Source organism: Fundulus heteroclitus, chromosome 17 (assembly GCF_011125445.2).
Source record: "Fundulus heteroclitus isolate FHET01 chromosome 17, MU-UCD_Fhet_4.1, whole genome shotgun sequence".
NCBI lineage: Eukaryota > Metazoa > Chordata > Actinopteri > Cyprinodontiformes > Fundulidae > Fundulus > Fundulus heteroclitus.
The window spans coordinates 19,511,738-19,526,280 of NC_046377.1; the positions used below are offsets into that span (position 1 = coordinate 19,511,738).

Here is a 14,543-nt window from a genome sequence, read left to right on the forward strand (position 1 = left end):
GAATAGAGTAATTCTTTTGCAACCCATAGGTAATGTAGATAGAAAATGTTGCCTTTGTACAAAGTATTTTATGTCTCCTTTTAGTCTTTTAAATTAATGTTCTTGCCAGGTCTGGTGAAAATTGTTACTTGTTGTAAATAACTTCAGTATTATTTGACAACTATGACTCCAATCTGCAGTTTGAAGCGATATGAGGTATTATTTTTTTTTATTTAGCATGCATACAGACCCCTGCTTCACACGTGACAAAAGCCATGTTGCGTGCCAACGTTTCTTTTCAACTCTGCCTGATTCTATTGTCATGAATTCTATGTATTTGTATTTATTGATGTCTTAGCCTGAATAAATCCGTTCAAGCGGATCTCGGTCTTGTAGAAACCAAACGTTTATTGTCAGTCTGCATTTCACTGTTAGAATAACTTGGACTGCAGTGTAGATTTTTACCCTCTAATGCAAACCAATCCATTGGTCCCTAAAACAAATGTCATGCTTTGATACATGCTACAAATAGATGCACTATGTTAAACTGAGGTTGTCTTAAGGTTTAGGAATTTAAAAGAGATTGGTTTCATACACGGCGTTAGATGAGAATATTAACATAACTGTAATGAATGGTCACTAAACATGGAGGTAGTTGCAGAGAGTAAAATAAAGCTGGGATTAGTTAACCTGACCTGTTTTTTTTTTTTTTTTTGGCTTGTTTGTTTTTTAGAGCAAAGAACAAAAACACGTTTATAGTGATCAACTGCATGTTGATTCCATAACCTCATTGCAAATTTTAGGATCTTGTTTGAGTTCTTTTTAATTGTATTTAACAGTTGTGTGATTTGTCCAGTCAGTCAGCGTGGATGATCACAAGAGGAAGGACAGAAAGTGGAAATAAAGCCAACCTGCGTCAATGTTGCTTCTCTAAACCAGTCATCTTAGCTCTAATGCAACACCTTATTTAGTTATTTATGTCTCTACTGAATGCAAATTATCCTTTTATTTATATAAAAAAGTCCCTGAGCGGTGCTCAGACCTTATTGGTCATAATTATGTATCTCATTACATTACTTCTGTGACATAAAATAAAAAGATCGGTTGAGCTTTGCAGTCTCAGAAAACCACAGGAACCAAGTAGTAGTCTAACTATCACTAGCAATACAAGAAGGCCATGTTTGCTTTTGGAAAACACCATAAATCACCAGGCAGATGAATTTTAAAAGCGAGGACTGAATCCCTTTTTGTGAAGTTTGAACAAAAGTACTGACATTACCGACCTTGGTTTGAGTTACATTTTTCTATTTGGGATGTGAAGCTGTTAAAATGCACGTTTGTCAAACATTCGTTGTTAAAGTTGTCCTGACAGCTGCTTGGTAAGAAGCGTACAAATAAGTCTTAGTCTTGATTTTCCACCAACAGCTTGCATTCATTTAAATTCACAGGAAGGATCAATGCTGTAAGATTTTTAAAGCCCCCATTCTGTCTTTCAGGTAACATATCAATACAGAAGAGCCAATACTGCATAAATAACAGTCTGATTTGTAAAAAGGATTTGAGCCATTAAAATTAAAAAAACCTAGAGCCCAATATTGAAAATACTATTGTGAAATGCATGCGCTGAAACATGCAAACTCAAAGCAATGCTATTATCAGTGTGTAATAAAAATCCAGACCAAAGAGCTGACTAAAGGGCATTTGAAATCATTAAAGTCAATTTATGGTCGCCACAGGACAAAAAAATCTGCTTTATCACCATTCAGAGTAACTCCAGCATTAAATAAAACACAAGGCAACCCTTTTGAAGCTTATATTTATTTTGAACACACTAGTTTAGCAAAGTATATGAACATTTGCACTTCTACATTTCTGTCATAGGGTGTCAAATAAACCCATATCTCTCTCATTGGAGACATAAAAGGTTTAGTTGACGGTTCAGAGGAGTTTATAATCGGTCTCCTTCACGAAATCCCTGATTGAGTTCATGTTCCAGTGTTTGAAATCGAAAAACAAGAATTGGCAAAGAAATCCAGCTCTGTGGAGCGGTTTTAAAAAAATCACAGTATCCCTCCCTTTTGAAATAAAAGGAGATCTGACATTATAAATAAGACAGAAAGTGCAAAAAATTGCAAGTCTATATCAAAAAGGGTCGATGTGGCTTGCCGGTGTGAATGCACGGCGCTCTGCCGCGCCGCAAACAGCCGATTCGCCGTTTTACTACGCAAGCTTGCTTTGGTTATGACTCCTCCGCACTACACAGTAAAAGATAAGACACAGGACGAAGATGCCGAGACCGACGCCCAGGAGCACCTGCTGTATGATCTCCAACATCTGGATGCGAGACATGAGCTCCTTCTTAAACATGTCCGCTGTTTCATCATCCAGCGTCGCCGTCTGTTTGAAAGTGGACGAAAGAAAGACAGTTACTGATTTGACATCGCCACAAACCTCAAAGTATGCCGAGGGAAATCAGTTTCATAGACGCACACAAATGAGTAAGTATTCTAGAAGTGGAGGTAAAATGGTACATGGTTCTTTAAATGAAGTCCAACTGAAGAGATTTCATCTGTGTTATTGAAAATGTGAAGACTATTGCACAGCTGTAATCCCACAAAGACACAGATGTCCTCCTAAACTGACGGGCTGAATGTGGAAGCCGTCAAGAAACTCATGGAAACTCTGGAGGAGCAGCAGAGAACCACAGCTCAGGTTGAAGACTCTGTCAACGGGACAAACGCTGGTCTCGCAATCTAGAAATCTGCCCTTTAGATCACGGGAAGTCTAATTTGGAGATTGAAACAAGGCATGAAAATGGAGCACCACAGACTGGTTAGGTGAGATAAAAAGTCACATTTGTTTTTGGCTAACATGCAAATACTTGTCCAGCAGAAAAGTAAAACGCGCCATCCACTCTGTGAAACATGGTGGTGGGGGTAGCATGCTGTGGGGAAGCTTCAACGGGGACAGGGAAGATCGTCACTAGCTACGTTTACGTGGATAAAGGTAATAAAAATGCCTCAGGTAAAGAAGCCAGTCGGAATATGATCGGATTTAGCTCAATCTGAATGAAATTGTATTCCGAATGAAAGGGATGGTTTATGCATATTAATAATCTGATCGACTTGCACGTAAACACTCGACATGATCAAGTTATTCTGAATGTGGCAAACTGACCTGAGTACGCATGTGCACCCGACAGTTTTGCTTCCTGACGTATTTTCGCCACTAAACAATGAGGAAATAGGTTGGGAAGGAAAACTGCCAGACAAAACCTTTCTGTCTGAAACCAGTAACGTTTCAAGCGTCATTAGAACCTGGTGCAAGTCCAGCCTGGGCGCTCAGAAGACAAACAAACTCGTACAATAGTGCTTTGTTTGCTATTTTGTGTTGTTCAACAAGGATGGAAGTTCTTCCTCTTCTGTGTTTTTTTAGGGAAATTAGATAACTGAGCATGTCAGAGTGGTTCTATTCTGAGTAAAAGCCAGGTGCATATACACGCATATTATGATCGGATTGATTGATTGCGTGCCCATATAAACGGTACAATCCGATTTTTTTTTTTTTTTGCTTTATAATTCGAATACATTTCAATCCGATCGTGAATTTTTGTGCACGTAAACCTAGCTATTGTTGGTTTTAAGATGGATTCATGGAGCATTCTGGGCAGATCGCCTGTCTGGGTGGACTGTCCGCTGCTCATTTCAGGTTTTTCTTGGTATAAATCTTTGAAAACCATGTTTCAATTTCCTTCTACTTCATTTATGCACAACTAGTTAACAGCCTATCTTATACAATCCCATCAGAATGCATTCAAGTTTGTGACAGTAACACACTTTAGTTTCCATTTTCTTTTCTTTTTTTCTTACCTCATTTAGCCAAACAAGAGGAAATATGGTATAGTCCTTGACCTTTTTGAGTACCCTGCAAAGAGAGAATGCATTTTTAAGAGTGTATGTATTCATTTTACTGTTAAAGGAAACTTAACAGTATTAGTACCCTGAATATTGCTACAGCCACTCTCCTAAAACATATAATCGTTTGAACCTGATTCGCTAAGATTGCCCTGTTTCTGCTTTGATCATTACATTTTCCCCCCATTCACAAAGCAAACATGCTCATCGTGTTTGGGAGATGTACGTCATTTTGCATTTCTTCCTGCAGAATAATTCAGTGGTCCTGGCACAGTCCAAACGTGACCCCGATCCAATAAATACAGCAGGCACCGTCATGACAGAGGGACATAAATCCTCTCTCACAGCAACCTACAAGGACAAGGTGCCGGACAAACTCCTTGAAAAAGTAACAATGACATCAGTGGCGGTTCTTGCAGGAATCATGTCCTTTGTGAGTCATTTTTCTCTCCCTTTCTGTAAAGTCCTTTCTCTTTTGCTTTAACTCTTAACTTTGAATTTAGCTTTTTTTATTCATATTATTTAATCTAGTTTGTAGGTTTGGTTTATCTACGTTTTTTTTTTTTTTTTGCCACTGTGATGCCTGAATTTCCCCATCGTGGGACAAAAAAGGTATTTCTACTTTTAGAACAATGAGTTCTAAATAGAAAATAGAACCATGAGTTCTATTTTGTGAACTCATGTTTTTTTCTTTAACCATGAGTTCACAAAAAAGTAAACTTTATAGAAATCACAAATTGCACTTTAAAGAGCATGTAAGTAGCTGATGCATGTCTTATTGGCTAAGAAATGTTTGAAATAATCTCTGTGGTGACGTTTAACCAGTTTCCTTATTCTAGATTCCTTAAAACCAGTTAAACACCCTCTAATTTTGAATCTGACGATTCAGAACTTCATTGTAAACCTTCTGCCACAGCATACAGCCATGGTTTATCCATGTGTGCAGAACACAAGGGGAGCCCACTCCCAACATTTGTTTTACCAAAAATAGTTGTTGAGGTTGAAAGTTTATCGAAATTCACATTTTCTCACATATTGCTGTTACTAATGGATTTTTCTTGCCCTGTAACATTATTTTTTAGCATCAGAAAAAAATATATTTTCTGAGCTCTTTACCTCTTACCTTTTTTCATTTATCAAATAACCTCTTGACATTGTTATTTGGTAAATAAAAAAAATATTATAAACCATGGTTCTTGAACTGGTGAAAGTACCATGAGTGGTATTTAGGAGAAATGCTGGTAGCAACTGTCTTCAAGTCAAATTTGAACAAATTCAAATTTGGATGTAGAGCTAATAAACAGTAGCAAATAAAATGCAGACGTGTTCAAATATGTTAATCTTTGCTTCATTGGGACAAAAGAGAAATGCACCGGATGACTTTTCAAGAACCGATGAAACAGTGTTGCTGCATCTATCAGTAGGTTTTAGAAACGACCGGCCATAATTGTTTATGTGGTCATGATTTTTCAGAAACCTCTGACGTTTCCACTCAGTATGCTGGTTTGTAACGACCTTTGTTTCAACTTTTGCTTAAAAATAGCAATAACGGCAGGAGACGGACACCCGCCCCCCTGCAACCCTGCACGGATAAGTGGGTAAAGACAATGGATGAAATGGATACGTACACCACATCTATTAGCTGTCCACACAGTACAAATGGATTAGAACATTTTTAGAAAACCTTGGGATATACTTGAGTGGTATTTGACATTGTTGAGACCCACTGAACTAGAACTCTGGTTTCTAATCCGGGACCAGCTGTTTGTCTCGGATACTCTGGAGATAAGAGAGGCGCTGAGCTGTCAGCTGGTCGCTGCATCATGGTGCGTCAGATAGATGGAAAACCAAAACGAGTGAAACCTTCAAGTGAGTCTCAATTAAGGGGATCACACCTGGAAAATCGATTTATGTACATAACGCTATACTTTGAACACACATTTGCCAAATCTTGAAAAACTGCCCACCAATAAAACCTATCACTTTGATGGTTGAAAGCTTTGTCCAACCAAATATGATGAAGCAGTTGGCGAAAAGTTACCGTAGTCCCACTAAATCTGAGGAAGGGTTCTGAATCAGGAAAAGATTGCATCAGTCCCTCTATGTCTGAAGTCTGTCTTTGCATAAAACTAAATGGTTCTGGCGTCTTTTACATGAGGGAAATTAGCTTCTTCTCCTAAGTGGTAGAGATCAGCCTTAGAGTTAAAGTGAGGAATAGAGCAGTAATTCTTTTAAAGGGGTTAGCTGAGGTGGTGCAGGCGTAGCTCCTCAGAGCCCTCCTCTGGAGGATTGGAGACCTATATTTCCTCCAGCCAGGAAGTGCGTTGGGTTGTCGCATGACGATTTGTGGAGTTTCACTTGGGAGTGGGATATCTGGGATATACCTGAGTATATTTCAGCAATTTCTCTCTGGGATTATTAAAGTATATCTGATTCTGATTCTGATATGGGTTCTGCTCCAGGATCTTTCATCTTTACAAACTTATCTCGGATAGGTGGAGGACAACAGATTGACAGAGAAGTAAAAAACCTTTTCGAGTTCTCTTTTAGTGCAACAGTTTATTACTCTGCAGACTCTGCAAACTGTGTTTAAAGCAAGGGTTGGGGGAAGGTTTAGCCGTACAGTTATGGTTATGGCATGAGAGCAAACAACTCCAAGAAATTTATCAGCTGGAAAATGACTGGAATTGGTGAGGCCCCCCGAGAATGGTGGGATTGTAAAACAATACCTGCAGCAGGATAATTTTAATGCAAATGTAGCATCACACAGATGTTTTTTTTATGGTGACACCTCAAAGTAAAGGCTGATAAGGTTGCTAAACAAACTCATTTGGTGTCTCTACTTGGACTTTGCATCTTTGCAACCTTTTAAACATGCAAAATGTTATTGACATTATTCAAACTGGGGCTAGAAAAAAAAACTTTCCCTGCTTCTATAAAACCAAACACAGAATGGAAATAGTCCTCAAATCAACTCACGTGATGACTTTTGATGGTCCATACATCATGTTCACCTGAATTCTCTTGGCAAAATTCAGAGTAAACCCGGTGGTCTGGTGGGAAAACAAGCAAGTTATCACCCTAATGTTACCCACTGAGCCTCTCAAAACATCCATTAACAAAATCTATCAGTGGTTGATATTCTCTTACAGGCTCAACATCTAGGAAGGTTTTATGGTGCTCCTCGTCGGGGTTTAGGCCCAGCACATCAGTCCTTAGTGACGGACTGCCATGCAGGAAGTGGGGCAGGGAGATGTAAATAGGTCGCCCTGTTTGGAAACACAAAGTGAAAATTAAAATGGCTCAATGAAATTAAATTAGATGGCCTGACTCTTTTTTTGGGCCATTTTGTAAAGTAACTGACCTTCTTGACAGGAACTGATGTCCAGCACGCCAGCCAATGTGCAATTCTTGGTGGTCTTCATGTTTGAGCAGAAACATTTGTTGTCTGGGTTGTCCACAGGGGAGGCCAAGGTGGATTGGAGAAGGGAGTAACGGTACACATCAATTCCTTTTAGGTTTACCGTCTCCTCGTAGCTGGCTGACACAGACCTGAAGTCACAAAAACCAGAGGGAGAGGGGGAAAAAAGTCCAAACTTTAGCCTGAAGATAACAGATCAGTTGATTTGTTCAAGTTCCAGCAACGCCTTAATCACCTGCAGATGTCTGATGAGAAGAAAAAGATGGGTTCCTTCTTGTCCACAAAGGGAGGAAAGGACGAAGCATCTAAGGAAGAGAAGAGGGGAAACCATGGTCACACAGATTCAGCATGGTGTCTAGCTGCTCTGAAATCTAGCGTATTGACTGATGTACCATACCTGTTCCATTTAACATGTCACAGTATTTGTCGTTCCAAAAACCTAAGCTCCTATGGCACAAAGCAAACACATCAGTTACACATACAGGAAGTGTACAATGTCTGCGGACAAAGTTTCAACCCCCAGAAACAGGGAGCCTAAATCTTCAAATGTCTGCGAGGCCTAAAATGGGTGTGCTATCAACGCAATGTAATAAGTTGATCTGGTTGTCACTCTGGACATGATGAAATCAGGCTATGAAAGAAGTTTTAGTTCATGCTGGCAGGAAATTAATTTACGCAGCAGAACATTTCAAGCCATATATTTGGTAGGGTTCATGTTTGATTGGTGAATTTTCTTTATCCATTTAGCAAAATATCAAAATGCCCCAGAACATATGGTACATCATTTTGGCTTCAGTCATTTGGGCTCGATTAAACGCTCTGCAGTGTAATCAACCAATATAACTCTAAATGGCCGTTAGAAACATATCAAACATTTCCTAAAATGTGACAGGAAAATACTTATACCACACATCTGCAACAACGATACTTCACATTACCATTGCAGAGGCTATGTTTGTTTGAGAATATGGATTTCAGGTTTTTTAAGTGTTTTTTATGTATCAATAACTCTATTGTGATGATGTAACTTTAAAGTCTGAGCAAAGTGTCCAGGATCTTTGTTTAATACATTTAAGTAGACTGACCTGCTTTGTCTCCACATGTCGATCTTACCCACGTTTAAGATGTCATCTTTGCCAGTGAAGACATTGTAGTAGCCATCGTATGTATTATTGTACTACGGGGAAAATAAAATCATTAGATATTTTGTTGGCACAAAACAATACAGCCTGTAATTTCCAATAAATTGGATGTTCCTTATTTTGAATTCAAAAACTTGGAATCACTTTTCAGAACTTACCAGTTAACAATAATAATAATAATAATAATAATAATAATAATAATAAAGAATAGAATGTAAAATTCTCCTTCTCACGTATAAAGCCCTTAATAATCAAGCTCCATCATATATCACAGCTCTGATTACCCCGTATGTTCCTAACAGAGCACTTCGCTCTCAGACTGCAGGTCTGCTGGTGGTTCCTAGAGTCTCTAAAAGTAGAATGGGAGGCAGATCCTTTAGCTATCAGGCTCCTCTCCTGTGGAACCAACTCCCAGTTTTGGTCCGTGAGGCAGACACCCCGTCTACTTTTAAGACTAATCTTAAAACTTTCCTTTTTGACAAAGCTCATAGTTAGAGTGGCTCATGTTACCCTGAGCTACCTCTATAGTTATGCTGATATAAACTTAGGCTGCTGGATGACATCAGGCTCTATTTCTCTCACTCTGCTGAGTTCTCCTGCTGTTCTCCAATTTGCATTGCTTGTTGTCATTCCAGCTTTTAACTTTTGGTTCTCTGTCATTTTTTTCTTTATAGTAGGTACACCTGGTCTGGCGTTCTGTTAGCTGTGACATCATCAAGGGAAGACAGATCACCCGCTATTACCATCTAATGTAGAACAGATTACTGGATCAATGTGTGCTTCTGTGCTTTTTTGTCTCTCTTGTTGTGTCTCTGCTCTGTCTTCTGTAACCCCAGTCGGTCGAGGCAGATGACCGTTCATACTGAGCCTGTTCTGCTGGAGGTTTTCCTTCCCGCTAAAGCGGAAGTTTTTACTTTCCACTGTTGCTGCATGCTTGCTCGGTATGAGGGATTGCTGCAAAGCCATGGACAAAGTAGACAACTGTCCCTGTGGCGCTACGCTTCTTCAGGCGGAGTGAATGCTGCTAGTCAAGACTTGATGTAATCTGCGGGGTTTCCTTAGATAGGAAATGTTTTGACCAATCTGTATGATCTGATTGAATTTGACTTTGTAAAGTGCCTTGAGATGATATGTTTCATGAATTGGCGCTATTTAAATAAAATTTAATTGAATTGAATTTAATTAATAATAGATTTTATTTGAAATTCCAGCAAATCTCAAAGCACTACAGTTGATAGAAATACAACTAGTAAAATAAGAACAAGGACATTAAAATGCAGATAAAATACAGAAGTAAACATTTTGAGGGCATTAGATGCAAGAAACATAAATGCCAAAAAAAAAGCATTTAAAGGAGGTCATTAAAGCATTTTGGTCAGAAGGAAGGTTATAAGGTTTTAAAATGTAAGGTTTAGCTAGCAAGTTAATTTCCACAACTTTGTTGAAACTGCATAAAACAATATTTTATCAAAACCTTCCCAAAACGTACCAGGTACATGTCAGAACCTACCAGTTTATTTCCTGGTGCTCTCTGGAAAATAACATGTACTTTCCTCCAAACTTACAAACCAATTTTTAACAAATTACCAGTTACATTCTCACAACTCAACAGGTAATCCCAGAATTTAGCAGGAACTTTTTCTGAAACTGAATTCAAACTGATCCGGTTCTCTTCTGCGCTTTTGGAAAAAAACTTTCCCTGAACTTACAAGATACGATGCGTAACTCACCAGTATTGGAAAGAACTTTGTAACTTTCAGTAAAGTTCCCTGTAAGATTCACCTTATGATAGCCCGGTTTCTTAAAATGCTTGATAAGTCGTGGGAAAGTTTTTTTCTTTTGGAGGGGAAATTCCTGGAAACTACCAGGTAAGTTCTGAAAAGACTAAATCTTTGCATTTGTTAGCAACTCCCTGTGTAGATCTCTTTCCAGTGTTTATATTTATTATTTTGTCAACCTTTACTCACGTCTAAGAAGAAGCCCACAGCTCCTTTCAGAATGGGGTCGTGGTAGCCCCAAAGCAGCTCTTTCACTGTACGACGCTGGAACAAGGAGGAGTTGCTGGTCTTTATCATGGTCTCCAAAATTGAATGCAACTCAACTGGAATTGCTGAATAAGCTCCCTGAAAAACAAAAATAATCAAATGTGGAAAATCAGTTAGTATTAAAAGATCTTCTTACACAAGCCAGGCATTAACATGGTTCGCATTAACATATATGTAATTAATCCAAAACTGTTGCGCAGACCGAGGCAGTTCTTCCCCACATAGATCAAGTTGGAAATAGTCCTGCTTTGTGGATCTGATGGTGGAAAATAACAACCCTAGACTGTGGCTTATTCTTTGAGCCTTATCAAAGTTTCAAAAAAAGATTAGACAGCCAAACTAAAACAGAGATATACAGAAAGGGAAACTAGCAAAAGAAAAAAAGGCACCAGCCAGAAAGCCTTTCTAGCAAAGAGCTAAATGGTGTGAAAAAGAAGGTGAGGTGGAAAAAGGGTCACAAAGTCCGCTCTTTGAGACGCAATAAATATATAAATCAAAGAGCAGCTGGATAACAAGGGTTCAAATTCACCCTGGGATGAATATTTGAACGTTCATCTGCTCTGCTTAAAGTCATTAACGGCGGCCGGTGGAGACGGAGTGAAACTGATCCTTTCACGGTTGCAGCCCTTCTGGAGACAGACTCCTGTGATGAGCAAATCAGCCTCAATATTTACAGAACATAAATCAACCAACAACTAACAAGTTTCTTTTTTTCTGAAAGCTACGGTTAGAGAGCCCAGCGAATCAGACCGTAGCTGTCCGGCTTGTTAATTAAAGTATATACCCCAGTTTCGTACACATATTGCTTTATCATCTGGCACTGGACAGCTGTAAACAAGTTATTAAAAGCCATAAATGTGTGTTTGATGCCACAATTACACCATCCACAATTATCATTACTATTCCGTCTTACATATAAACTCTCTACGTTTAAAACGTCTTTTTTAGTCGTTGTTTGCTGCTTTGTTGTTTCTCTTTTGCCTTGTGTTTTTACTCGGAGCCTTGCAATGAGATTTGGCCTGAATGTGCATTGTGAATATGCAGCTGAAGCACAATAAAGTCTGTCCTTGAATATTATTGCTGGCACCCCTGCGCTCAGTACCCGTCAATATTTGCCAATAGTTCCTGTCTTCCCTTTAAACACCTCAAATACACAGACGGGGATCTTTAACTACTTTTCTTTGCGCCTCTGGACCGTCCAGGTTCTCCACAGGAATTAAGTCTATGGACTAAGACACACGTGAAAGAAGCTCGCTCTTATGTTAGGTGAGCAGTTTCTGTATTGATCTGGCAATATGTCTTGGATCAGATTCCTGCGAAGAGACCCAATGACAACACAGTTGGTGGGCTCTGGTAGAAAACGCCCTGATGAGATGAAATAAAGCATCAAAACAGGAAGGAAATGACATTTTTGTTTGCTTAATCAGCCGCATGTTGTTATTTTTTTCTCTCTCTCTCTCTCTATCTTGGATCTTTCCAACCTTTTTCAAGACGCACCTTGAAAATACAATTGCTGTTTGAAAGCTCTCTGGAAACACACCGTCAGATTTCATTAAAGTCAGAAATCACCTCTAAAACGAGCGTTCGCAGACCAAAGCGAGTCAGCACAGCTTGCGTTGCCCCTTTTTTTTTCCGACAGCCTCAGAAATCAAAGAGGTTTAAGCGGCGGAGCTGCATGGAGGCGGGAAGGAAAACACGTCTGCGGCGGTACCTACAGCCACTGCCAGGTTGAGCGAGGTGATTTTGTCTTCTTCTGTTCCCACTGACATGGAGGGCTCAAAGATGGCCCCGTTGGGAAGCAGGTAGGACACGGTGTGATTGTGGTGGAACGTGATGTTGTCCTTTGCCAGATATCTCGTCCTGAGAGAAGAAAGACGTTTTCGCCCAGGAAGAGGAGACTCAGGGGTCACATGATGACAATTCACAAAGAAATTAGTTTCAGCTCCTGAATAGACAGTAAACGAAGCTCACATGTAGGTGTACGGTCCCCTCTCTGTCACCACCGGCGCCGCACCGTCGTCCAGAACCTCCTGGGCGTTCGTCACCTCGAAGAGCCAGAACTGCCGGTACACCTTTGCCCCCGCTGCCGCCCAGTTCTCGTGAGCTGTCGTCCCCGGCTCAATGACGGCTTCCTGCCGCCCCGCAGACACACACACACAGACAGACGGGCTATTTTTAACGTGCCTTCGAGTCTGCCAGCAGGCCAGCATCTCCGCTGACACATTGCAAAAAAAAAAAAAAAAAAGGTGGATGCTGTCTTTTAAGGGGAATCGGAAAAAAAATCTCCAGCAGAGGCTCACAGATGGTGGCTGATCTTTTGACGGATCAGCTGGAGTCACATTTGGCTTCTTTTTGCAGTTTGAAGCATCTTTTTTTTTTTTAGAAAAAGCACACGCCTCATCTCTCTATTTTCTCCTGATTCACCTTGATCTCCCCCCCCCCCCCCCCACACACACACACACACACACACACATTGACATGCTCTGTCACTCCCCACCCTCTAAGTCAGGGTGAAACTGAACTCCATACCTGCTTGACGGTCTTCTGGATGATGAGGTCGCCCACAGGAATGAGGATGCCTCCCAGGACGGCCACCACAGCCCCAAACACGGCTCCGGCTATCAGCCCGCACCTTCTGTTACAGCAGCTCATGGTGGTGAGAGTGTGTGTGTGTGTGTATGTGTGTGTTTCTCTCTCCTTCCTCTGAGCGCGCCTGTCTCTCTCGGCTGCCTGTTCTCCCGTCTCTCTGTGTCTGTGGCGTGTGCTGCAGCTCGACTGCGTTCGTCTTCCAGGCAGCGGGGGAGAGAGCGGCACAGGCAGGGCTACACCATGGGAAGGGACTGACGGAGCAGCTGAGGCCAGGTAAAGGTGTACACACACACACACACACAAACACACACACCCCTTTGGCTGAGGCCCAGGAAAACGGGTGATTTACATTATCTGATGGGTTCAAGGGTCAGCCTGGGTATTAGCGAGGACTGTCGGGTCAGGTGATAACAGCCCGCATCAGGCTTTGCAGAAAGATTCAAAAGGAAAACGTTGCCCGTCACCTTTGGCGGCAGGGGCGGTTCTAGACAGGGGCCAACAGGGGCCCATGCTCCCTGTAGAAATGGTACTTGCCCCTGTTATGGCCCCTGTACTAAAGATTTAACATTAAATAAACTTCTAATAATTATTTGCTATGGCAAAGAAACCATAACTGATTGGTCACTTTGACCAATTTTGTTTTTTACCTATACAGTTTTAGAAGGATTTAGAAAATAAGATGTTTCACGTTTAGCTTTAGCCGTATTGAGCTGAGGGCAAAATTTTCAACTGCTAGATCAGGGGTCTGAAACCTGCAGTTACAGAGCCACAAGTGGCTCACTTAATATTATTACACAGTTAAATATTGCTATTTTATTGTTTCACTTTTTTGTTCTGTGCCCCTGTGAAAAAACACTGGCCCCACCTCGGCCCCCCTGGTAAATTTGGTCTAGAACTGCCCCTGTTTGGCGGCCAAAGTTTTGGTTGCTGTTGGTTCATTTTTACACGTATTGGAAGCGTCCAAGCTTGAAAAGTCTGTATAGTTCTCACCAAAAGCACCACAGCAGCTAGCATTTACTTATGGGCCCCGTTTGGGCGAGAAATGGCCTAAATAAATGTACCCCAGATAGTGTTGTACAGCAGTTATAACAACCCCATGGTAGGTGCTTGTATTGGTGTGTTGCAGGCAGAGGTGGGTAGTAACCAGGACTGCAGATCGTGCTGTAATCTGGCGCAGTGCATCAAATGGTGGCATTCATGTTTCCAGCTGTCCATTGTTCCCTTTTTAAATAAACTATGTTATTTACTGGAGTAACTTTTTGAGCAAAATGCACTTTTAGGAGTCGTTTTACTGCACTTTTAACTTTTACTTGAGTCATATTATTACTCAAGTATTGCTACACTTAGTTGAGTAAAAATTATGGCTACTTCATAAGTAAAGTAACTAAAAATACACTAGAAAGACAAAAACCTAGAGTTTTGTTAAACGATACTTTAATGTTATTTTCTATAT

At 40.5% G+C, this 14,543-nt stretch overlaps 1 protein-coding gene across 1 annotated transcript; it reads right to left on the minus strand.

Moving 5' to 3' along the window:
* Positions 1 to 1,782: 1,782 nt before the first annotated feature.
* cd36 (CD36 molecule (thrombospondin receptor)) lies at positions 1,783 to 13,413 on the minus strand. Its single transcript, XM_012854191.3, has 12 exons — positions 13,031 to 13,413; positions 12,473 to 12,633; positions 12,217 to 12,361; positions 10,424 to 10,579; positions 8,400 to 8,491; positions 7,712 to 7,761; positions 7,550 to 7,619; positions 7,258 to 7,445; positions 7,044 to 7,162; positions 6,873 to 6,946; positions 3,849 to 3,903; positions 1,783 to 2,376 (listed from the first exon to the last, which is right to left on the minus strand). The coding sequence occupies exons 1-12, from the start codon at positions 13,151 to 13,153 to the stop codon at positions 2,200 to 2,202; spliced, it is 1,410 nt and encodes a 469-aa protein (XP_012709645.2). The 5' UTR covers positions 13,154 to 13,413; the 3' UTR covers positions 1,783 to 2,199.
* Between the last annotated feature and the right edge of the window lie 1,130 nt (positions 13,414 to 14,543).

What these genes read in the sequence shown, in the direction of transcription:
- cd36 (XM_012854191.3), bottom strand. Translation starts at nt 13,153, where the DNA reads ATGAGCTGCTGTAACAGAAGGTGCGGGCTGATAGCCGGAGCCGTGTTT. An exon ending in AGGGGACCGTACACCTACAT is followed by an intron (nt 12,362 to 12,472) that starts GTGAGCTTCGTT and finishes TTCTTCTCTCAG; the next exon opens with GACGAGATATCTGGCAAAGG. An exon ending in CGCTCAACCTGGCAGTGGCT is followed by an intron (nt 10,580 to 12,216) that starts GTAGGTACCGCC and finishes TTTGTTTTTCAG; the next exon opens with GGAGCTTATTCAGCAATTCC.